General features: G+C 36.9%; 2 protein-coding genes across 2 annotated transcripts; both read left to right on the top strand.

The window, feature by feature from the left end:
* The first annotated feature begins 56 nt into the window (after window positions 1-56).
* Window positions 57-8,681, top strand: LOC144440729 (integrator complex subunit 5-like). The gene is made up of 5 exons (XM_078130111.1): window positions 57-104; window positions 2,561-2,759; window positions 3,597-3,700; window positions 6,283-6,391; window positions 8,539-8,681. The coding sequence occupies exons 1-5, from the start codon at window positions 57-59 to the stop codon at window positions 8,679-8,681; spliced, it is 603 nt and encodes a 200-aa protein (XP_077986237.1).
* On the top strand, window positions 8,665-26,054 carry LOC144441149 (integrator complex subunit 5-like). Its single transcript, XM_078130687.1, has 16 exons — window positions 8,665-8,677; window positions 9,104-9,305; window positions 9,779-9,893; window positions 10,427-10,665; window positions 12,128-12,285; window positions 12,996-13,104; window positions 13,366-13,485; window positions 14,150-14,420; window positions 15,218-15,330; window positions 16,345-16,545; window positions 17,289-17,521; window positions 18,101-18,171; window positions 22,668-22,816; window positions 23,519-23,623; window positions 23,901-23,958; window positions 24,678-26,054. Exons 2-16 carry the CDS (start codon window positions 9,222-9,224, stop codon window positions 24,782-24,784), a joined length of 2,133 nt encoding a protein of 710 aa, XP_077986813.1. The 5' UTR covers window positions 8,665-8,677; window positions 9,104-9,221; the 3' UTR covers window positions 24,785-26,054.
* Window positions 26,055-26,843: the final 789 nt, after the last annotated feature.

Genomic DNA, 26,843 nt, shown 5'->3' with positions numbered 1-26,843 from the left:
CTTCAGGTCACACACACAGCTCACAGGTCACTTATATAACATTGTGTGTGTACAAAATGGCAACCAACGTGGATGGATTTTCACGACCGACTCACAGTTCTGAGGTAATTTTAGATACATTTTATTTCGTTTAACACTAGTTCATTGCAACCAAACGTATTTTGGTTTCAATTAACGACGATCGATATTGGAAGAGGGCATTAACTTCAATCTAAGACAGCCGCGGCGGTGTACGAGTTACTACTTCCGAGCACAGGCACTCGTGAAGTTGCTATAACGCCTGACGAGGGCGACCTCACTGTCGTAGTTCTAAGTTGTCGTAGTTCCCTGTGATCTAGCAACTTCACGAGCGCCTGTGCTTCCGAGTACTTGATCGACAGTGACACTGGGTAATCTGTATCACGGTATGGAACGTTTGTCCAGCGAGGTTGTTGTCTCAAACCTTGGAGACGTTAGCCACAAATTATTATATAAGAATGGTTATATTATCTTTCAATGTTTCTACGATTTACGTGTGAAAATTGAGACTGTGACCTACTTTTTTTTATTCGCTTCGCTACTCGCTGTTTAACTTTTAGGATTGGGGTGGGGGTGGGGGTACTTCCCAGCTATTTGTTGCCATTATGTATCTATCATGGAAGAAATAGTAAATTAATTGGTTCCCATCAATTAGACCGTAAATTAGAGAGAATATGGTATCATGGTAAAGAAGTGACACAACACTAGAGCAAACAGTACAAAGCCAAACTTGCTTGTTTAGTAATTGTGCATAAACATCCCAATATATTGCAGTATTTTTTTTTCAATGAACTACTTAGTCATTGCTCGCAGACATCTAGTAAGTCGTCCCTTTTCTGTCCTGCAAAGAGACAGCCATGAAACCTCCAGGGCTAGGAATGCTGGTAACTAAAGAATACATGTAATTTTCTAGTACCTCACTGTGACAACAAAAGTCCAGGTTCGAATGACCAAAACTCTTATCACAAGTGAAACCATAATTTCAGGCTTCCTCGTTATGTATGATGCCATATTGGATAAGTTCTGATTTTGACACTTTTTGTGACCTTGGCAGTGACTGCTATCATCAAAGAGATGTAAAATGAGTACATATTCGATCGATTGCTAATATTTGATCACTGGGTATATAATTCTTTTGCGCTCGAAATAGGCTCAAAATTGGCTGCTTACATTGGTTACATTGGTTACAGGACGGTGTTGAGCAAAACATATGCACCATCTGTGGCAAGGTGGTCTAGAACTACATGTGTATGTACTGTGCAGATATGAGTTACTAGAGAGGGAACAACAGTTGCACAGGGTGCCGGTGTAAGACCATGGAGGTACATTATACACATCATGTATACTGAGGGACTGGGTATTCCATACTGTATTAAAAATACAAAATAAATACCCCCAATTCTCATCCATATGGCTACTTTAAAGAGATTATAATTTATTCTTTGCATAGACTGTGAATTGAAAGGGGAAATGAAAGTAGACATTTGGTTTTATTCCTCTACCACACAATATCACACACACACACACACACACACACACACACACACACACACACATACACAGACACACACAATATCACACACACATTTGTGCATGTATGCGCCAAATCAAATCAAATCAAATCAAATTCTAGATCACATTCACATGTTCACTGCTCCCTGTGCACAATCACAGAACCAACACAATTTTGGCTGCCATACATAATTAACATCCATTAGGTCAAACTTTTAATGTTAATGAAACACACATAAAACAGTGTCCACTCATTGCATGATATGAATTATGATACAAGTTTTATACATGTATACATGTATGCAAGGGACTCTTACCCTTTTTTTTTAACCGTATATCCTAACCCATTGTATGTACCGGTACTTTTTTGTACAAGCTGGCCACGCTTCTTCATTCTTTCCAGTCAACATTCAAGTTCAACAGACAATTTAAAACAACAGATTGTAGAATACCTTCTTTGAGAATGCTTCTTTCCATGATTCCAGCCTCTCACTTCAGCGTACGTGTGTATTAAATTTGTTGTGTTGTGTTGTGTTGTGTTGTGTTGTGTTGTGTTGTGTTGCGACATGTGTTGTGTTGTGTTGTGTTGTGTTGTGTTGTGTTGTGTTAAACAGTCATGTATCAAAACTGCCATAAATAAAACCCTGGCTTTGTTGCTGTCAACCACAACTATAGAAGCCTGAAGGTATTGCTGAGGGTGTAACTTGGCTCTCAGATGATTTTGTTGTATCTCAGAGGGCGTTGATGACGTTGTTGCATCTCAGACTCAGAGGGCATTACTGGATTCTCTCAGAAAGTGTTTCTACCCATACAAAATGTAGTAAAACTGGGCTGTCTTTGTCACCAGCCAACAACTGCAATTATTCTGTTGTCTGTAAGCCTTCTTGTTAAAAATATGTAGAGAAAGCAGTACAGTCTTATTTGTAAAGTGTTTACTGCTTTATGTATGCAATAATTGTCATTTTAGAATGTCTGCATGAAAGAATTGCAAGCTTAACTAATACTCAACTTTAACAATTGTATTTTGCAGGAGCTACTGACTGAAATTCGTTCCTTTGTGTATGGGTCCCATGCCGTCCATGGACGCAAACTAACCAGTGAAGAGCATGCCAAGTCAGCATTATTTTTACTACGGACATTACCATCAGCAAGATCAGCAGTGTTAGAACATCTCTGTCATGTATTTGATGAAAGTGTGAACACTCATGTTGTAGAGTTAGATGGGGAAGGTAAGTTATTTGTAATTAGTGGCTCTAATGCAGACACTGCTGTCAGTGAGATCAGCAGTGCTAGAACATCTCTGCCATGTATTTGACGAAAGTGTGAACACACGTTGTAGAGTTATATGTGAAAGGTAAGTTACTCACTATCATCATTGAGACAGGCAGTGGTACATGTAAGAACACATTTGCCATGTATTTGATAAAAGTGTATATATTAAGCATATGCATGTGTATATGTTGTAGAATGTAGATGGGGAAGGTATTGTGCTTTGTGTTTCGAATGCAGACACTACGATTAGCAGTGTGCCCTCTAACGATAGCCAAATTTCATTGTTGTGAGTCAAAATGAGAAAAAACTGGGATTTCTTGTGAGTCACCACATAGTAAGAGATGGGGGAACACCAAATTTTGGTGTGTCACTAGAAATTATGTGCATCAGTGGCGTGTCATATTGGCTTAGAGGGCTCACTGACCATCAGTGAGATCAGTAATAATCAGAACATCTCTGCCATATACTTGATGAGAATGTAAACACATGTGTTATAGAGTTAGTTGGGGAAGGTAAAGTCAGTCAGGTATTTTGTATTTCTACTGCGAACATTACAATTTGTGAGATGGAGAGAGTGTTGGAACATCTCAGATTCTCTACCATGCATGGATGAGAATGTAACACACAAGTTTTAAGACCATTTGTTGATTGTGTGAATGTTACAAGCCTGTATCAAAGCATGTATCAATGGCAAGTCATGACTGCTTTCGTTAGCATTGTTATATCAGTGTGCACTATTATAATATACAAATGTATGTACAAAGCTATAATGGTTTCTGATCTTACTTCTACAGAAAGCCTTGCTCCTAATCTTGACGACATGATTGGAAATATTCATGATGTCTTACTAGGATTTGTCAAGAAGAACTCAGAAGGATGGGCACCACTCATATTTACTGTAAGTTGTCTCATCTACTGGGTACCAGTGTGTATCAACGTGTCATCATATCATCCACTGTCTCTTAGGATTCAGTTTCCAAAGTTAAAGTTGTTGAGAGGTGTTGATGATTCTACTGACAAATTCACTGCGCTATAATTCATATTCCTTTAGCAAACAAGATGATAGAGAATAATCACCTAACATGTATTTTAGTACTCTGTATAAAATTGAACAAATTAAATCATTGCTTTATTTCTGGCATAGTCCTTTCAAACGTAAGACATGTTCCATACATGTACACAAAGGCTTAATAAACGTGTAAAATGTTTCTGTACGTATCGTAAGAAACCTTTTATACAATGTACATTTTTTAGCTTTTGCAATGTATTGAGTTACAAACACAGACTTGGTAAATGTTGTTTCACATTGATTTTTAGCACAACTGAACTGAGGTTCAGTAGTGCTATAGGGATCGCCCGGCGTCTGTCTGTCTGTGTGTGTGTGTGTGTGTGTGTGTGGATGTGTGTGTGTGTGTAAACAACTTAAAGTCAAAAACTGCTGAACCGATTGCCATGATATTTGGTGGGTCCATTACCTTGGGTGTCTAGTTGGGAAATTGTTCAAATCAAAATGATGGCATCACAGGTGTGTGATTTGGGTCAAAAAATGTGATTTTTGGTCAAAAAACTTAAACTCAGAAACTACTGGGCAGATTGGTGTGAAATTTGGTGGGAACATTTTTAAGGGGGTGTAAAGTAAGATTTGTTCATGACATGATGATTCCATCAGTGATATGCAAATTAGGGCTAAAAATGTGTCTTTTTGGTTAAAAATCTATAATTCCAAAACTACTGAGCAGATTGGGCTGAAATTTAATGGGAATGCATCTAGGGATGTATGGACGAAGATATATTAAGCATGCAATGATTCCATGAGTGATATGCAAATTAGGTGTAAGAATGTTCATTTTTGGTCAAAAACTTATATCTCAAAAAGTGCTTGGTCAATGAGTCTGAAACTTGGCGAGATGTTTCTGAAACTTTTATTCTGCAGATTTTCTTCAAAACTTTTTGACAAAATTGGCCCTAGCGACCATGACCACGCCCTTTAGCAACAACCAAATGGCAGTATATTTTGGTCAAATAACAACATCATCTAATAGGCAAGTGAGTAAACATTCAAAAAATGTATGCAAATACCCTAGCAACTATTACCACGCCCATAGCAACAGCCAAACGGTCGTGTATTTCACAAAGATAACAACAGGGTTTAATAGATAATTGAATAAACATCAAAAATGTATGTAAATTTGCTTAGCAACAAGACCACGCCCATAGCAACAGCCAAATAATCACGTTTATTGCAAAGATAACAGGAATAGAAAGACAAATGAATAAACATTCAGAAAATGTATGCAAATACCCTAGTAACCATGACCACGCCCATAGCAACAGCCAAACGGTGGTGTATTTCACAAAGATAACAACAGGGTTTAATAGACAATTGAATAAACATTCAAAAAAATGTATGTAAATTTGCCTAGCAACAAGACCATTCCCATAGCAACAGCCAAATGATCACATATTGCAAAGACAATATCAGGAATTCATACACAAGGGATCAAAAACATACACAAATATATGCAAATATATCTAACAACATGACCACGCCCATAGCAACAGCCAAATGATAGCATTTATTGTAAAGATAGCAACATGGTTGGATAGGCAACTGGATAGTTATTCAGCAAATGAACACCTATTGTTAGCATGGACTAGCATATGGATAAATATTTTTAAAAACTGTACAGTTGTGCTACAACGCCATTGGTGGTATTTTTCAAGTAGGAAGCGATGATAAAATTGTTTATAAATTTAAAATCCAAAATAAATACCCATTACTCATCCATATGGCGACTTTAAGCAACTCAGTCAGGGAGTATCATTAAAATTCAAGTTTGAACAAAAATAAATAGTTTTCTGCCAGAGCTATAGAACAAAAAGTTGGATCTGAACAAAAGAATGGTCTATATACATCGTACATGTAATCCTGTGGATTTACTTATATGATAACACTAACACAAGAACTTGGGATTGAATAATATACCTTTAACCAGTCTGAGTTCAATCCTAAGAGATAAAAGTGTTTTGATATCTCTGTTCATACTTTCAATTATGCTGTAGACAGTACCCTCTCTCTGTGTTGAATAGAAAGTTTAAGTATGTACCAGGAATGTGATAACATGAGGGCAATGAGGTGGTGAGAATAGGGGATAAACATGACTAAATAGTTATGAAATTCCGACTCACAGAGTCAAAAAATGTTCATTGAAGCAAATCTCAAATTTTGCTGACATCTTGTCAGTATCATCACATCAGGGGTGTATACATCTATGATGTCAGCGAAAATTTGGCATTTGCTTCCAAAAAAATGTTTGACACTGTGAGTAGAAATTTCATTACTACATGTATGTGTGAACCCAGCGTCCATTAACAGTCATTCTTGTATGACTAAAGTTGTTTCATAATATTCTCACAGACACAACATCCAGACATCTCTCACTAGTTACAGTTTGTTATATTTTTCTTATTTTCTTTCAGTGGTCCATAGATCTTTTAGGACAGATAAGTAGTAAATATGCTGGCAGAAGAGGTGTACCACATTCCTCAAGTCTCAATGAGTTACTTCAATTGTGGATGACATGTAAAGGTAAGCTATCAAATGTCACATCCATTCTAAATCATCGTATGTGCAGGTTTCTCACCTGACGATAATGGCATGATAGTAATGATGCTGTAATAGTGGTACTACATTGATGTAGTGGTATATGAGAACAAAATTGTACAGTTGAAGAACCTGCCAGGTGTTACTATAGGACTGGTGCAGACACTAACCCTGACAATGGCTAACACATGCTGGTGAGGTGCTGGTGCCACTGCCAGCCTGCAGTTCCTAGTTAGCCTGGCATTTACAAATGTACATAGGACTGGTGCACCAGTTTCCAGCCATTTTTAATAAGACTGTTTTTAGCACAACTGAACTGAGGTTCAGTAGTGCTATAGGCATCGCCCGGTGTCTGTCTGTCTGTGTGTGTGTGTGTGTGTGTGTGTGTGTGTGTGTAAACAACTTAAAGTCAAAAACTGCTGAACCGATTGCCATGATATTTGGTGGGGCCATTACCTTGGGTGTCTAGTTGGGAAATTGTTCAAATCAAAATGATCGCATCACAGGTGTGTGATTTGGGTCAAAAAATGTGATTTTTGGTCAAAAAACTTAAACTCAGAATCAGAAACTACTGGGCAGATTGGTGCGAAATTTGGTGGGAACATTCTTTAGGGGGTGTAAAGTAAGATTTGTTCATGACATGATGATTCCATCAGTGATATGCAAATTAGGGCTGAAAATGTGTCTTTTTGGTTAAAAATCTATAATTCCAAAACCACTGAGCAGATTGGGCTGAAATTTAATGGAAATGCATTTAGGGATGTATGGACGAAGATATGTTAAGCATACCATGATTCCATGAGTGATATGGAATTAAGGTGTAAAAATGTGAATTTTGGTCAAAAACTTATATCTCAAAAAATACTAAGTGAATGAGTTTGAAACTTGGTGAGATGTTTCTAGAAGTGTTATTCTTTGTCATTGCTTTTCCTCAAAAATCTTCAACTCTGAAATTACCCAGTAGATTGAGCGTAACTTTGTTGAGAATGTGTAGATTTGTCCTCATTAATAGCTGACACAGTGAGAACAGTACATTGTTAATTAACTATAATGTTTACTTTACTATTTCCTCTGGTGGTAAAGCCTGTAGCATGGCCAGTTTGGTTTATGACTGGATTATGTAATATATTGTTAGACAGCTGTTTCATCACCTACCCATATAAACTGAATGTAGCTGGCTTTTACAATATTACAATAAGACAACCAAGAAAGATAAACCTGTTACATTGGTATGAATGGTTCCAAATTGATTTTAAAAAATAAAGAAGTACAAAACCTTGTAGACACATCCCTTTAAAGTTTGATTAGGATGTTGCTATACTTGTCTTGTACACTTCCAACATAGGATGGCTGGATTATGATGATGAAAATTAGGTATGAAAATTTTGTTTTGGTTACAACTTTAAATCTTCAAAAAATTATATATCTATCATTGCCCTGAACATGAAGTTGTGCGGCAACGCAATATTTGCGTTATTTTTTATATGGAGGTGCGTGATGCAGAGTTGGTGAACATACCTTTTCTAGGTTCCCAAAGTAAAAAGCAATGCAGGGAAGATTAAAGACGTCTTACCTGTGCTGCAATGCTATTGGCACTATTTTTTTTAGTACATTTACAGATTGCAACAAATGTACAGTGCTTCAAAGAAGTTGTTTACAACAACAAACCAGAAACTGAATTTAGTTATTTTATTTGTATAGCCTCATGGAGATACAAACCCAGGATTGAAGATGTTTACAAAAATCCAAAAGCGGAATGATTTCTATCACAATGACTGCCATAGAAGTTTTTTGAAATATATGGCATCCAATATTTGGAATAGGATTCCCAAATCAATAAGAGATCTGGAATCTCTGAATGGTTTTTACACAGACATGAGCCCGACACGTACTTGATGTTTTGTAATCATTTCTTGAACTGTGTACATGTCTTAACTCTTTAGCGTCAGCACTCGACTTTGTACTCTGTTTTGTTTTGTTTTGTATATTCATCGAGTTACTTATTACTTTGTGTTTTATGTACTTTCTAAAGATATTTTTATGGCTCCATGGAAAGCAGCTACTACTTTGTAGAAAGTTGATTGGATTCCAATAAAGAATAAAGAATATCATGATATTCTTTCATTTTACAGCAACAAGGAGTTTGATGGAGATAGCAACCCAGTGTATCGCTGTTCTAATACGAAGCTGTCCAGATTTCTGTGTAGATGCCCTTCTAGATACGTCTGTATTACACTCACCCCATTTTGACTGGGTTGTGGCACATATAGGGTAAGATTAGTTTGCAGTACCTCATAAAGCCGCGCTATAATAGCTGTAATGAGAATACATGTATTATCTTGCCAATCAGACAACCAACAATGCATTCACTGAAAATAGTTGACATATTGATAATTATACAGTGTACTGTATATTACAACAAGTAACACTGAAGTAAAGCACTTTCTCTATGTGCTACCCTCACTAATAGCATTCATATTTATTGTGGATGTAATTAGGGGCCAATTCTATCCAAAAGTAGTATAGCAACAGGTTGAAATAGGCCATTCCAGACTGCAGACAGGAAATTGAGAAAATATACTGTTTATATACAAGAAGGAATTTTAGTCACAATTTATTTTTTCATTTTTTTTTTTTGCCCAGTGAAATAAATGTAAAAAAAATCATTCATACTGACTAATTTTATTCAACTTCTAGGTCGTGTTTCCCTGAGACAATCATCACCAGAGTTTTGTCGTGTGGTTTGAAAGATTTCTGTAGTCATGGCAGCAGTCAGGGTGAGAGTGTTGTTAGAACAGAGAAGAAAGTGCCCAAGATGGCGTCTGTTGTTGGTATACTAGGCCACCTTGCTGCACAACATTCCAAAGATATCAGAAAGGCTCTTCTTGAACTTTTCCAGGTAATTAGTGGAAAAAAGAAAGCTGTAGAACATAAATGGAAACTCCACACCATCATGAGATAGATGTATTTTCATAAACTTTTGATTCTGGAAAGCTATTTTATAATTTCAATTTTATGATCTTAATTGTGTGTAACTGCTACAAAACGCAAAATTGATACTTTTCACCAAATATTCTACTCACAATGACCACCATTGCATCATGGGACATATACATATGCATTAGATGCACACTGAATATTCATGATTATTTATCTAAAGGTATATAATCTCTTAGGAGACTATTATAGAGGGCGCTGTGCATGACCCAATAACAGGGCTATTCAATATTCAGAGCACATTGTTAGACAGCCGCCCTTTATAAGGACTTGTTTCATGATAGTTTCTTATTCATTCAAACATTGCTATCAGTTAACCTTTATTACAGCGATTGTAGAGACAATTTTGAATAATGATAATTTTTTTTTTCACAGGCAAGTGTAGACAGTACCGATGAACAGCAGCTATCCACCGTACCATTTCTGTTACAACTAGCTACAATGTCACCAATGTTATTGAAGGTCATTACCACTGATTTAGTTGACTGCTGTAAGTTTATACACTATCCTTTTTTCCATTACAGATAGCTACAGTATCACTAGTCCTGTAGCAAGACCCTGGATCTGTGCTCAGAACAGAACGTCTCGGATGGCGTATACAGTACCTTTACAAATGTAGTACAGACCTATATAGATAGAATCTTTTTTTCACAATATGACCTGTGGTCACTCTTAATGTTGGCAGAATTCTGGAAGAGTCTAACAGTCTAGACTACAATATTACCAACATTTGCTAAATTTGACTGGATTGCTGTTAAACGTTTGGACTCTATTTTAAGCACCTAATAAATAACACAGTGATGTAGAGCATTAAACCAGGGTATCAGTCCCATATTTTGTTGTCCAAACATATTCAACTTTGCTTGCATGTGGTGTAATATACAAAACTTTTATGTCATATTTTGAGCACCACATAATGGCATAGTGATGTAGAGCAACCAGGGTATGAATCCCATATTTTTTTTCCAAATGCATTCAACTTTGCCTGCTTGTGGTGTAATATACAACCTTTATGTCTTGTAGTGACTCCAGAAGTTCTGAACCGATTATCAGATCAGTTTTATAACAGTCCTGTCATTCTCCAGGATGCTGATGGCTTGATAACATTAGTTATTCATCTAATATGCAAATCAGGCAGTGGGACCTCTAAGTTGTTACACTTTGTACTGGATACTGCAGCACCACAGATTACAGAGAATAGGATGGAAGATGATGAAATAGTTGTGTCAGAACGGGTTCAGCAATGTGCTGCACTTATACTGGTAAGTGTGTGGGGGGGGGGGGATGTTTGTGTCAAAATGAGTTCAGCGATGCACTCCACTTACACTGGTAAGTTCATTTGTGGGGAGGGATGGTATCTGAACAAGTACAATACACAAATAGAAATTGTTACCAAACTTTCTCTTAATTCTATAGTGCTGTAGGTATGTGTACCTTGAACATTAACTTTGTATTTAAAAACTTAATTATGCTCTTTGACTGCTGACATAATTTTCTTTAGTTTGTTTATTTATTAGCTCACACATTGGTGACATCCCTGGGTGGTTCTCCCAGGGATGCATTGCGGCACACCTTGACTACGCATGCGCCTTCCATATACTACGTGCATTCTCCACGCGCTATCGCTACCGCATCATCGTATAGCATAGGCGACATAACATCACCATGCATTGCAATATTGTAACAGTAGGCCTGTTGGCACGATTATCGTAACATTGTAACATTGTAACGAGTATCGAGGCATCACTGTACCTCAAGCCAAGGAGAAATTGTTATACTATTTGGAAGTTTGATGCATGGCGGTACGCGATACGGACCACTGATGACATAGCGCAGTTTAATTTCCGGGTTGTGGAAGTGGGGTTTTGACATTTATATTGTCGTTAATTGATTTTTTACATGTTCTAAAAAGAATAACTACTTTTCTATGTTTGTTGGTACAGTAACATTCCTAAATCATCGAGTTGAATTGAGAAATCGTGATGTTCGGCAACATATGTCAACAAAACATTTGTCCAAAGACCAACGTACGTTGGTGGAGGGTCTATGATATGTTGTGGGCTGATTGAAAATAAACAATATTAATCTAATGGCTATGATGGTTTTTGAAACCAACAACTGCATAGAGTGTTGACTTTCTTTACTTCTCGTCCATGTCAGAGAATTACATGTCATTCAATAAAATAAGTTTTGATGGTCAATACCCCTGGAAAATGACTCAAATCAAGTGTATCAACCCTGGCCCAGGCAGGCGGTCACAAATGAATCTACCCTGCGCGAGCTTATGGGCTTTGCCTAGTTATGATATTAGTCAATATGGCTGCAAAGTGTGTACTCACTATGACAAGAAGTCACTGTGTTTTCTTCGATCTCTGTTTTCTTTTCACTTCTTTCACTTGAAATTCCGTCATAGTTGAGTTGATAACAAGTTTATACATGTGGATTGGTTTTATAGTTGGATGATAACATACACTAAACCTACATATTTTCACTACTAGAGAAAGTTTTGCGATTTTACAGTCTTCCACTAGTTGTGAATCTCAAAGTCTAATTTTCGCTAATCATGAGATAGGTACGATTGTGTCCATATATACAAGAAAGCATTTTAGTCACTACTTATTTTGCAGTTTTTGCTGTCCAGCAAAATAAGAAAAGATAAGTCTTTATTACCGTAAATTTCCAGATTTGCAGTCAATGGCAGCAGTATTTTCAATGTATTTTCAGGACCTGTTGTTGCTGAATTTACAGCGAGGTGTATACTCCAAGACAGGTGGCAGATTCCGTTCTGGTCAATCTGAGATGAGTGAGATTCCATTCCTGATAGAATTACAAAGACACTCTAGTGACCTATGTAAAGATATACTGACAGCTACTGGTAAAAGGTAAAACCGATCCAAATATCCTAATACTGTCTGTATTTTCGTGGTGAAAACTGTTGCCAGAAAGACTTGTGTGCAGAGTTTAACACAGATTTATCTAATATTGTGGGAGCCAAAAGGCACAAGCTACATCAATTTTTGTATTTAATAGTAACCTAAGGGGTCTTGTCACTCTGAGTCGAAGGTGAGAAATGACAAAACCCTTAAGTCATGATTATTTTTCTGGGAATGTTGAAAAAATTGGGGATTAATATAATATACATGTACTTGCACCACCATGATTTATGTAAAATTGAGAAGAGTATAACGGTGACTTTGAACATTTTGACTCCCATTTCAACCACAGAACAAATAACATGGACACATATTGTAACAAATTCAGCGAGAACTAAAATAGACAGTATGCAATCCAAAATGAGCACACTCAGATCTGGGACTATTTGATGTGATAATATCTAATCTGGGGTGATTGGAAAGAGAGCTCTCCTGCAAGTGACTAGGTAGCCATGACTGCTTGTAGATTTGTGGTTGCTAACACTGAAACATATAAACTATAACAGCACCATGTTTGAATCACATTTATCAATGGAATGATACCATATTTCCCACAATGCACCATTCAAGATGGTTGATTTACATGTTCCCAGGTCAGCTTCTAATTTTTCTGTGACCTCTGAACTTTCTATTTTCACTTTGACTTGTGTTATTCTTAGGTTATACTGGTTACAGAGGCTTCTGTCAGTGATTGGTGTACACTGTGGTGAGAGCTGTGCATCAGATATACTTAGTTATCTTATGTTAAATACCAAGTCTGAAAACAAAGTAAGTGTTGTTTATCTTAACGAGTTCTACTTGCTTGAGTCATGAAGGTCAAAATTGTAGAGTGGCCGACTTGGAATCTGCAGGTTGCTGGTTCAAGCCTAGCTGCTGCCTTTTGTCACTGAATAGCTAAAGATTAAAAAATATCAAGAAATTTATAACAGTATGGACTGTGTTCCAGGATAACCAAAATGTCACTGCAAGTTTGCATCCCATATTTGTACTGCAGCTTAACTTTTCTTTCTTCATTTGTTCCATCCACAGTCTTCACAGGTAAGGTTGTTTTTAGACTTGCAAGCAGGGTTGGAAAGTTCCTTGCCTACTGTGTTACATGTAGCTGTCAAGAAATCCCTGTATCATCTACAGAATGCTAACGATATACAGGTGAGATATACAATGTATTTTGTATTCTAAAGGGGATCCTATGCTGGGAGATACAACAACATTTATGTAACCATTGGGTTCTTTAGTCATTTCATGATTTTACATCACACATGCGCACACACACACACACACACACACACACACACACACACACACACACACACAGATACACACACATATACATGTATATACTCTTCACTAGATGAAAATTAAGGTTCTTCGTTGTTTACATTCCACATTGCTTGCATACAATGTAAACAACAGCAGTGTGAAATGCATGCAACGATGAATCTTTCAATCTAATTAGCAACAATTCAAGAAATATCTGGTGAAGCATTCCCACTTTTGTATAGGTAAGGAAGAATGCACCTGGGGTGGGGTTGGGTGGGGTGGGGGGGGGGGACAACTTTGTTTGAAAAACCAGTAGCTTGAATTAATCACTTCAAACTTTGCAATATGAAAGCTTGTTCCTGGTCCTTCTAAATGATGAGCACAACACAGGTGACTGGTCATGTTAAACTACTTTGTGAAAGTATCGTTACCCAATCATTGAATTTTAAAAAGTGAATAAACTCGGCTTGTGCCACTTTACTGGTATCATTCTTGAATTTCCTCAACACTTTGGTAAATTTTGAGTTGCTTACATGTCATTTGTTCATTTCAGATGTTACAGTTACTAACAAACTTGACACTGCTTGTGAAGTGGGAGGGCAGCAGACAAGGTCAAGAGACTGCAAAGACACAGTTGAGAAGAATTTTACAGAACTCTGTACAAATACTGTCCTGTTTGTTGTACCATCCATCTCCATCAATGTCTTATCAAACTATCAAACTTTTGGACTTGGTTGGCATAGCAACCAACACAAATGCCGATACACTCACTCATCTTGTGCAGTGTACTATGCAGTATTTCTTCAATACACTACACAAACAAGGTAAGGACATTGCCATGGTTACAGTTGACATGGCAACCAATACGTATGCTAATACTCTTGACAATTAATGCACCATACAATATCTCTTCAATACACTATGCAGGAACTTTCACAAATATTGATATTTACTTGTGTAAGTCCCCCCCCCCCCCCCCCCCCCCTGTAGAGTAGGAAGTTGCCATGGTGATGAGTGGTGTGCTTAAAGCAATGACAGTGTTATATTACAGTAATAGCCCCCTCAAGTGACAGTGCAGCAAAAGTGAGCGATGTACTCATTCCAATGTTGGTCTTCAGTGGTGAATAATTACTTTTCCTCCAAGTGAATGTTGGCATGTATCTGATATATAGTATCATGATGGTTAAATTACTAGTCTAAGTAAGAGTTGCCAGTGTAACCCTCACCATTGCCATATGTGGTTTCCGTTTATAGTAAGTGTGGCCAGTGTAAGCCTCACCATTGCCAGGGGTAATGATTGTAAGCACTTTGAGCTGTGCCAGGTGTCATGAGTGTAAAGCAATTTGAGCAGAGTGGAAAACACTATAATATAAAAAACTAGTTAACATTATGATATGTGAGTAGGCCTTATAAGGAACACGGTACAGACTGTAATAAACAACACAACACAACAGAGCAACTCTGAGAATAAGTGTCTTAGTTTAAATCTATATGCTGTACAGAGCAGGCCATTATATTGCCCTTGGCCTTATACAACAATAAGAATTGAAGTTTGTAGATTTGTACACAGCAGTTTGTTCAACCTGGAGTAAAATGATCTGTATTGATTTACTTTTGATAGAACGCAAGACTGATGCTATAGTGACAACAGTCAGATACCTAAGAACTCTGTCTTGTCATCCACCTAGTCAAACTACTGTGTTACAATTCCTGGTACAGGCTGTTGTTAAAAGGGTAAGTCTGTTATTAAGTATTAAAAGTAACCAATAGCAAGTCTGATTTTATTTTCACTAAATTTCTTATTGTTAAGGGGCCTAGAAAAGCCATTTTCAACAATCCTGTACATTGTATGAACTGTATACTCTAGGGTTGTCAGTGGGAGAGTGGTTATATTGGCCATATGGCTGAGGATTAGGTGTTTATTTTGGATTTTTAATTTATAAAACAACTTTATGATGGCTTCCTTCGTGCAAAATCAATGTGAGACAACACATGCCAAGTCCTTGTTTGTTACTCAATAAATTGCACAAGATTAATTTTAAAAAATGTGTAAAATGTTTATTATTGTATGTACAATGGCAAACTTTTAGCACATTCTTTTTTGGTCAGGGTTTGAACCCATTCAGGGTTTTGATTAAATTTACCACACTGTAAGTAAGAAGAGTGTCCTTCAGTTTGACTCTACCCAACAACACATGTTTTCACCAGTTACACTGGTTTCCTCCTGCATCAACACTGAACCCATGAGGGATGGCCCTCACTGGACTTCTTGGGAGACAAGTGTTTATATACTTAAAGAACTATCCAGTATAAATAAAGATTATCAGATTATTATAATTACAAAAAAAAGTTAAAATCGAAATTGGTAAATCTGGCTTTCTGTAAACTAGGATTAGACATTGTTGGAAGCAAAGTTTAGTGCTCCTAATTTTTAGTAAAGCAATAGCCTCCACATTGTTTGTGCAGTTACTTGTTCAGAGAGGAAAATTTTAATGCTATGCCGAAGTTGGAATATCTCACCATACTTTCTCATTCTCACATACTTCTTTTAATACCAACAGGAAAAGTGACTTAATTGTTTTGAAGTGGATAGTTTTTGTCATCAACTTTTGAAACAATCTCACCACAGTTATTCTAGATTGCATTCATGGCACTAGGAGAGGTTACTTGTTTGTAGAGATTAGCTCTGTCATTTTCAACAAAATTCCCACTATAGTTTCTTTTTCTCCATTGCTCTGTTATCAACAGGAGAACAGTTATTTGTTTGGTGGAAAGCTAGGAGACAATGCATCAATCAAGGACCCAGCAGCGTCCCAATTATCTCTACATCAAAACAACCTAAAACATGCCTTATCAGTAACAGTACCAGCTACAGCATCTACTGTCTTTCATGCAGGCGTCATTGGAAAGGGGAAAAGACAGAAAGTGGAAAGAACTATATCGCCCCAGGTAAAGTTACAAAACATTCGATACACAGTCAGTCGGACAGGTTCACCTTATGTAGTGATAAGAAAAACAAAAGATTATCGAGTATGGCCACTAGGGGCGCTGTTGATGAGTGGCCTTTGGACTATGATAGTTGTGTACTTTATAGTCTCCATTGCAAAAAAGGACTATTTCCAAGTGCTTCACAGTACAAGTTGATGGCATTCTCAATCCGTGATTAAGTACTGCTAGCTTTATTTCAAATCAAGTAATTTTCTAGAATTCAAGGGGTGCTTTAGCCACATTTTGATATTCATGTCATGTACAGTTGTACTCAGTGTGCAAAGTGATTTAGTCCTCATCAGAATGAAGTATTTCCACAAAAGTGAAGTATTTCCACAAGTGCTTGCAGTCACTTCGGAAAGTGTAGCAGAAAACACTGCGAACACACATTCTAATACTCCGAATACCTTACTAGCACTCACATGTGGTATGGGTTTTTTTTTTGGTATCTTAACATAATTTTTATCCAAAATGTGTACATTCATGTGATTTCCAGTACTTGGAATGCTTGTGCACTCATTAACATACAGTTTTGTAATAATGTTTTCAGTATTGCCCTGCATTGCATAAATACCATGTACACAGAATGACCCATGCTATCACTTAACATGGCATATACCATTGATAACATGCATCACAATGGTATTCATGTCACAATGGCATTCATGTCACACATAATTCCGTTACATTTATATATCACTCAGCATGTTCAGATGCAGAATATACAGGCAGTATTGGATACACTATATTCATGTGGTATTTTGGATACAAAGAAACCAAACCAAATGGACAGTTCATTTTCTAGGACACCTAAACTTCTGTCCGCTCAGTCTTCCAACACCGTCGCATCACTACTAGTACAGTTTGCTTGCCCAGATGTCATACATGCTGGTACTCAGTGGCCGGATGAAGAACTAATGAAATATACCATTGAACGGTAAGATGCCTGATGTGGAAAACTTTTAAGAATACAGTGCTTTTCTCCAAAGCGAGTCAAAGCTATTAAATGAACTATCAAGATCGGTGAGCCTGATCACAAGTTTCATGTTCAGATAGACACCATAAAGATAACACAAACATCACTTACACTGTGTGGGCTCTGTATTTAGTTAATGATATAAACAGTAACAGCATGCATACTACTTTAACAGATTCTACCAACTTTCACTGGTTACTGACCATGATTATATCTTGTGTAGTAGTTATGATGTAAATGTGATGTCATTTCCTGTTTTCCCATAAACCCTTGCTGAAAATATCCAATTTATATGATTTCAAAAGTTGAATAAGTTACTGTGGGTCTAATTAATCATCCAAAATTGTGTAAGTTGATAACAGTAATAGTAATGAGTGTACTATAAAGGCAGGAATAAGTCTGACTGTACTTTCCGCTTTTGGGAAGTCAGACTGTAGTGTGTGTAATTTTCTGCAACTCAACTCCTGATGAATATACAAAATATACAAATGTTGATGACGTTAAAGTGTTAACACCGTAATATTTCACTTATTTATACAGAGACCTCCACATAAAGAAGAAGTTTGAAGATAATCCAGTATTGTGGGATCTACTCAGAATTGTTGCTAAAGGTAATAATGACACTCTTATAGTCTTTGTCAAGACAAAGTGATTGTGATAAATATGATGTCTTGACCTCTGACCCCTGACCCAAAACTGAGGGAAAGCTGAACAGTTTTAAAATCAATTGATGAATTGGCTTTCCATGGTTACTCATTATAATGTCTATCTCTTAACAAAACAAAAAGATTTCCACTTTATAGTAAAATTTGTATGAATGTATCACTGGTGATGTCACGTAAACTTTAAATGTACCAATCACAGGCACTTGTGTGTTTTTGTATCATTGATGATGTCATGTGTGAGTGTACCAATCACAGGCATTCATGTGTTTTTGGATCATTGATGATATCATGTTTGAGTGTACCAATCACAGGCACTCGTGTTTTTGTATCATTGATAATGTCATGTTTGAGTGTACCAATCACAGGCACCCATGGATTTTGTGTATCATTCAGGTGATGTCATGTTTGCCTGGAATTCTCAGTTTCCGAACTGCAATACTTTAATGCACTTATTGCCATAGTCAGCTACTGCAAGTCTTCCATATAGCAGCCCTCTAGACAGTACTTTCACACCATATGGATGTTGCAGTTCATCCTCGTCACAATCAATACGACAGACAAATCTACCATTTCGGTCAAATTTCTGCACCCGATTATTTCTTTCCTCAGCTACATACACGTTTCCATCTTGGTCGGTATCTATACCAGTCGGACATTTAAGTTGGCCATCCTCTGAACCCTTGCCTCCAAATGCAAATACAAATTTACAATTTGGATCAAATACTGTGCAATGAATACGATGGTTGTTGAAATCTGATACATATGTCATCCCCTGCTTGTTGACTGTGAGGAAGTTTGGGCCTCTGAATTCCCCTTGCTCTGTGCCTAACTTCCCAAAGGACTGGAGAAAATGACCGTCTTCTGTGTATTTGATAACACAATGACCATCTTTGCATGTATCGGTGAGAATTTTTCCATCCCAGTCTGTTACATAGACTGAGTTATCCAGTGGACTTACAGCTATACCTCTTGGGTGTTTCAGTTCATTTTGACCAAAAGACGTAAGTAAGTGTCCATCTTCATCACTTACAACAACTTGCTTGTTGTTCCTGTCTGTCACGAAGATTTTGTCATCCATGACAGCTACATCCATTGGTCTGAAGAGATATTTAAACTGAGTGAAAGTGATGTTAGATTTTAGTTCCCCATCCTGGTCTGTAATTTGAACTCTGTGTTGTTGAGGATTAGCTGTAATTATGTCACTATGCCTGTCCTCTGTTATCCCAACAGGACAAGGAAGTTGGTTATTAGCACTGCCTTGTTTGCCTAATACAGCAACCACTTCACTAGTGACTTGAATGTTGAAAGGTGTTCCAGGTACTGGCTGCCCTCCCACTGTAACAGTGACTTGACAATTTCCAACTTCTTGTCCCACTACCAGTGCAGTCAGTGTCCCGTTGGCGTTGGTATTGACTTTGACGTCTTCCCATAACCAATCTGGTTTTCTTATCTTTGCTTTGACTTCTTGAAGGGGTACCACTTGTCTCCCTTGACTGTCTTTGGTTTTGATGACCAGGTTAACTGAATAACCACACTTGAGTTTTTTAGGAATATTTTCAATGGTACACTGTGATGTACAAACATCAGATCCAAACAATCCCAGCATGCCATACTCTTCATAATCATCTGAAGGTTGGAACTTCATCAACCCAGGTTCAAATGGCTTGGTTTCTATGGCAACTAGGTCTTCAAGGCAGTATATAGTTTCTTGCTTAGCAGACATAATCTGTGCAGGACTCCCATGCTTTACTAGCATGTCTAAGTAATTACTAGTACCAGAGATATTTCCTTGCTTCATTTTCAAGTCATCTAAATGGACCTCAGTTTCCTTGATTCTCAAGTTGAATTCAGCAGCCAACCTCTCTCCCAACCTCTTCTCTTCCCTCTTTGCTCTTTGTATGATCTGTTCTGCTTTCATACTCAACTTCTTTTGTTCTTCAAGATACTGCTGCTGGAGCTCATCTCGAGTCTGTTTGGTCTCTACTTTACACTTATCTACTGCTTGTTCTTTCTCTCTCAACATTTCCACCATTTCCTTCAGTTGCGTACTGTATTCTTCAGCCGCTATGTGGAGATCTTGATGTACGTGTTCAGGAATGCGATGTTTGAGTACAATGCAGTCAGAACACACAAGTACTTGGCATGTGTCACAGAAGAATTTGACAGCATTACTCGGGTGAACACTGCAGTAGACATTACCATGTGACAGACAAGTGGCTGGTGTTGACTGCTCGTCAGTTGTCATGACCTTGTGACCTCTTGTGGCAGGAACAATTTTATGAGGTTTGGTACAAGAGGGACATAAATGTAAACTGCAGTCTACACACCTGTGAGATGCTGTATTTTCTTCACATCCTTCACAAAGTCCATGTTTAGATACTTCTATTGGTCCTTGCTTTACAATCTCCATCAGAGAGTTGATAAAGAAGTTAGCTTACAAGCCAGACACTCCACTTGGTAGTCGACAAGGTGTAGAACAGGTCGGGCAGGACAACACACCTTTCTTCTTTTCAACAAATGTAACCAGACATTGTTCACAAAATGTATGAAGACACCGTAGAGTCTTAGGTTTCTTGTACTGTTCCAGACAGATAGAACAAGACAGTAAATTGTCGTCAATTTTGTCTAAAATCTTATCAGACCGAGGAGCCGGTCCTGGAGCAGTTGCCATGTCGCCAGTTGCTGCTGGTATGGCTAATATGCTGTAGAATTAGAACCAGAACTGATAAATCACCTTCTAAAGATTGTTGACACTATATTAAATCACAAGTGTGTTTATTGGTTAATCATACATAGATTGTTCCATTTGATCTGTTACCAAGTGACCTTCAGGAGAAGTACTTCAAAATGTAACTTTTTTTTTAAAGTGATGTCAATTTTTCAAAGCTTTGCAAAAATGTTGTGCAATGTCTAAGTAATGTGTTGATAAATAAGGAGTCACTAAGCTTGTTTCCATGGTAACTGTCTGCAAAGAAGTCATCAAAACCCACGATAAAATTGAGCTTTCTCAACTTAATATTAGAAAAATTGTTCTCTGGCACATCTATAGAAAAAGTAGGCCTTGAACAAACATGTCAATGATCCTACATAATCTTTGTGGCTCATACATGTATGGCCTGATATTTGCAATACACAGTATCTCATAAGTTGGAGATTTTCTGAACTTATGAATATTAATAAGATAATACAGTAATTAACATATGAGGAAGGTTACCATGGATACATTTCTGCCTGGTTTTTGTACATGTAGCTCTACAAGCATATCTTAGACTTTGTTAGAATGTAAACATCTCAATGATGGACAGCTCTATAATTTATAAATCTGTTGATTTCCAACATTTTAGATTCAAGCATTCATCAGATATGAGTAATCAAAATATACTTCCCTTATGTGGAAAAATTGGTTTGCTTTTTGATGTCGCTTGATCTTCAAGAAGTCATTGTGTCTCATTTGACTGTGTCTTCAAAGAGTTATCGTTTGTAAGGTGACAGTATAGAAAGTAAGCTGTCCATTCATGTGTATGACACAGAGGAAGTTCTTTGAGAACAGTGGACTAACCAATGAAGAAGGTCAGAGTACCTTTAAAAATGTTGGGTAATTTACTCAGCATGGACACATGATGAATACTGACGAATATTCCTTGATCTTGGATTATACATTGTATTTTTATTACATGTATTGATAGCATTAAAGGGGGACATTGGTGTCATGACACAGTGACTGATTTCCTCCTAGCTGCATTTCTTTATGCCTAGGTGACCCACAAAAATCAAGCAAGGTATCATGGGAAGTACACAGTGTTAGGAGCTCCACATCTCTTTAACCCTTGCCCACATAACACAGTTGCAATTTTTTCAAGAAGTTTGAAGCCCCTGACTTTCTTATTTCCCACAATGCCTTCCTCCAGTGTATAGCAGTCCTCTCCTATACACCACATTTGCCATTGTCGTTGATCATTGAATGCAGAAATAGCTTTTCTGCGCTAGAAATGTAGCTAAGGCCTACAAAAAAATAGTTTGGTTTCAGTTACCCGACCCCACCTAGCTTTTCACTGCCGACCCAAACTTTTTTTTAAAACATATTTGAGAAAAAAATCTTAACATCATGAAAATTGTGAAGTCTCGCAAGACACTTACATCAACTTAAAAATACAATATAAAACTGTTCTTCCAATCTGTAATAGCTGTACATCTGATGGGATTGAAACCAAAAACACAGAGACCATATGGAAAACAATGAAAAACATAACTACCTGAACTATAGATACTCACATACGAAAAAAAAAAAATATTTAAAAAAAAAATAAAAAATAAAAAATCGACCTACCTATTCTAAAATTGAATGTAACTAGAACCACACAATTTTTTTTTATCATGCCTATGATAAAATCAACCGCACCTTTTGTTTCCCTTTAGTGATGAATTTACTCGTTTGATTTCAGCTAAACCAGCCCTATGTCAGTGTTCAGTGTTAATCTATGGTTTACTGTCAACTTTATTGGCCTTCTGGGAAAGTAACAGGGAGAAGCAAGCATGTGATTCACCAAAACAGATGCAAATGTCAGTGAGACTGTTAGAGTGCATGGCATTGGTGAGTTGGAAGACACACCTTATGAGGGCGCTGTTCATGAAGTCATGTTTTCAACTAGGGGAGAAGTTCTTTCTGTAACTTATAGAAAATATATTGTATGATTCAAGAGAAGTGATGCCCAGCAAGAACAAAAGCTGCTTGGCAATTTTTTGGAATTGAAGAAAGAGACAATGAATATATAGGTTTAGAAGTATTGAAGTCTAATGTGCCCTGTGAATGAGTAGGGAACTTGAAATTCAGACTGAGCATGCTCAGATGCAAAGGACTATGAGATTACCTGTGATTATCGTAATACCTAATCTGGAGTTACCGATAAAATAAACCTCCAACAATGATCAGGGAAACTATGAATTGATTATTTGTGGTTAAAAATAATGTAACATTATTGTGACAATTAATATCACATTTCCCACGATGCAACATTCAACATGGCGGGTTTGCAAGTTTCCTATTGTGGTATGACTTGGTTCAAACCCATGACTGCTAGCAGTGCCAGAACACAATTGTTGATTCCATTAGATGCAAGCATGGCAATAAACATTCTACTAGTCTACGGTTTTATGATATAAACTCAGCTTGTGCCACTTTTAATGTACAGCAAATAGTATCTGCCATATTTCAATATCTACATTCAGAAAGGAAAAATAAAAAATAATGCCATGGGAAGGAGAAATAGAAGTTAATATTTTTGTATTGTTTCAGGCTGACTTCCTACCCAGGCCACTTGGACAAGTAGGAGAACTGTTACATTTATTAACACCCTATGAAGTGTATCTGTTACTGGTCAATACATGGGCATATATGAAAGTAAGTAGTTTGGAAGAAGTTTACAAACAGCTCTGACCTTTGACCTGCATTGGTAAAATATCCTGTCAGTCCCATTTACATTCATTGCTTGGTAGTAAGATGCAAATTTTGATAATTTAAATTTAAAGGAAAAACACATCAAACAAGGAATACAGGCAGATCAATGTCTATTTGGAGACCTCAAAAGCATTTTTTTAAAACTTGTCAGTGATTATTACATTGTGTATAACAGTCAACATTTTTAATGATTTCTTTCTGACGTACTTCATTATGACAGGAACACCCACCATCAGAGAAATCTTTTACAGATGAAGAGAAAACAAGTCAGCAACCAGGTAAATATGAGTATTGGGTAATCGCCAACATATTCCATTCTTGCCATCTGAAACTTTTGAATGAAACCTTACCTACCATACCACAATTAAACTGAGGATAATAGGCAGAGAGCATATGCCATAACCAACACTGAGGGCGCCCTTAAGGGTTGAAACTTGATGACAGTATTTTCACTCAGTAGAGCACATGCCGCAACCAACATTATCTGACAATGGTAGTAATGTGTTACAATTTTGGTAAGATTTACGTCATGCCAAATGGTGACAATAATCATTATTCATAAGATTTTTGCCATTGCCAGAACCTAAAATGTAGCACTACTCAATAAGATTTTTGAGCTGTTTGCAACAGCTATACTCAGTCCAACTACAATCATGGTGTGCCAACTCAAAAGACATGGACTAATGAGAAAAATGTAAAATTTGGTTTGAGAGAAGAAATGACCATATGTCTAATATGTAAAATGTGATTTCCAATTTATGACATCACAAAGGAGGCCTTCTAGGGTAGAGTAGTAACGACCAAAAAACCGAGAGTGGTGATTTTTGTCAAGCCAGTTAACAAAATGTAGCAAAGTTTGTAAAAATTTAAAAAAATTTGGCAGATGACATTTTGTTCTAAGTGACCTCCATTATAAGTTATTGTCTTCTGGTTTGTTTGTTTTTTGACTTACTTCAGCCAAAATTTGTCTAATGTGGTTTTGTTATTTATATTCCAGTGGAACCCAGATACACCAAGATTTTACATTTTACTCTTCATCACAACATTGGTGCTTGTGGACACCTCTTTCCAAGATTCTTCAATCTAGATTCCATCTCAAGGTGACAAGATAAAAGAGATGACACAAAACAAAGGGACAAGAGTAGTGACGATGGCTCAATAGGGATGTTACATAGAGTTAAATTTCACTATGATGATGTGATGAAATAGTAAGATGGCTAAACATGTGACAAGATAGTGAAGATGGGTTCATGTGTGCAGACAAGATAACCATAGACCCTACTTTCCTGTAGGGTCTATGAGATAACCAAGTAGTCCAACGCAAAGGGACAAGACAACAAGATGGTACTAGGCAGGATGATAAGATGTCTCAAAGCAATAGGACAAGATAACAAGATGATAGATAGTTAGCTAGGAAGATAACAGAATACACACTGGCAAGATGTTAAAGATGACCTAGCTCCAGATGACAAAAGCGTAATGATGGCCTGGTTCAAGATGACGTAATGTGTATAATAATGGTGCTTCACTATATTTAAGGTAGACTGCACCTTGGGAACAACTTGCCCTTAAAATCTCCAAACTTTGCTATATGAAAACTTTTTCGCCATCCTTTTGATAAAACCAAAGAAATTTTGAAGTTCACCATCTTGTTTAGAAGGAAATTGACAATTTTTTATTCCCCTATAGATTAAACATGTACAGTATTTGGCAGCCATATTGGATTCTAAATGGCTTGATTTTTGTATCACTGTGACCTCTTGTTCAAAATTTGTAAATCGTCCCAGCCCAATTTTAACTTAGAATGGGTCAAACTTTTCATGAATAAATTAAGTAACAGCAAAAGTTAAAGATTTTATTTCCAGAATGCATCTGATGTCAATGGAACAAGGACTGTTAGATGTAAATGTACAAGGAATGTGTTCAGATTATTACCTGTAAAGTTAATTGGTCTGTGTCAGAGTGTGTCAGAGTGACATTGTATAGTAGGGAATATAGAGTTTTGACCCAATCATACAAAGAAAGACTTCCTGCTGTATTTAAACTGGACAAAACTAGTCATGTCTACACACACTGATATTCTAAACATTATTATGCTGCTTTTCTCTCATAATTTCTATTTTTATATGTGCTGTAAAAACCAAGTTTGTGCAGATACTTAATAACATATGCATGTACATGTATGTTCAAACATAACAAAGACATACGCATGTAAATGTATGTATATATGTGTGTGTACATCCTAGACATGTCCACAGAATACAAACATGTCATATATCCATACAAGATATTTGAAGACATCCCAGAAATGCTGGCAGTCAGTCATACACACACACACACACACACACACACCAAGACATCTCAGAAGAGTTTATAGTAGGATTACACACTTACATAACAGTATGGCATGCGCGCGCACGCGCACACACACACACACACACATGGACATGCAAACATACATGTATACACACAGTCAGATATTTGAAGAATTAAGATGTTTAATTTTTCACATGTACAGTACCCAAACAATCATGCAGGCATTCACAAAAACACACGTTTGCAAAATATTGGAAGAATTGAGATATTCTAGAGTACACACACAGCAAGACATACAAACACACACACACACACAAACACACATATTTGCAAGATATTGGAAGAACTAAACATTCTTAGAAATATTCATCATTAATTCAAACCATTCCTGTACACCACAAGGTACAATTTGATCAGGAAAGTTATTTTTGTTGCTATAGTAACTGATTAGTGTGTCTTTTAGTTCTACTTCTATACTGTGTAAACATCCTAAAAAGGATTATCATCACACAGGCAATGCATGATACCAGAGTTTTGAAGTGTGGACCTGCTGTATTCTGTACTGTAATAGCCTTCCATATTTCAAAATCAACAAGCAATAAAAAACAAAACAAAACTTACTTATTTTAATATTTCCATGGTTTATTTAACACATACCACTTTCCCAAACACAAAAATTCATAATAGATAACACACAAAGATTTACAGAAAACAAATCCGAACGCAAATACTTCCCTCTAAAAATAAATGTACAGTAAAATCAACCTGAGTTAAATACAAACCACCTCATGTTGCTGTATATGCTCCTATAGTATTTTGTATTTGATTTGTGTACCAAGATCACAGT

This window comes from Glandiceps talaboti, chromosome 10 (genome assembly GCF_964340395.1).
Source record: "Glandiceps talaboti chromosome 10, keGlaTala1.1, whole genome shotgun sequence".
Taxonomy (NCBI): domain Eukaryota; kingdom Metazoa; phylum Hemichordata; class Enteropneusta; family Spengelidae; genus Glandiceps; species Glandiceps talaboti.
The sequence above is the reverse complement of the archived record's forward strand: the minus strand, read 5'-3'. Positions and strand labels throughout refer to the sequence as shown.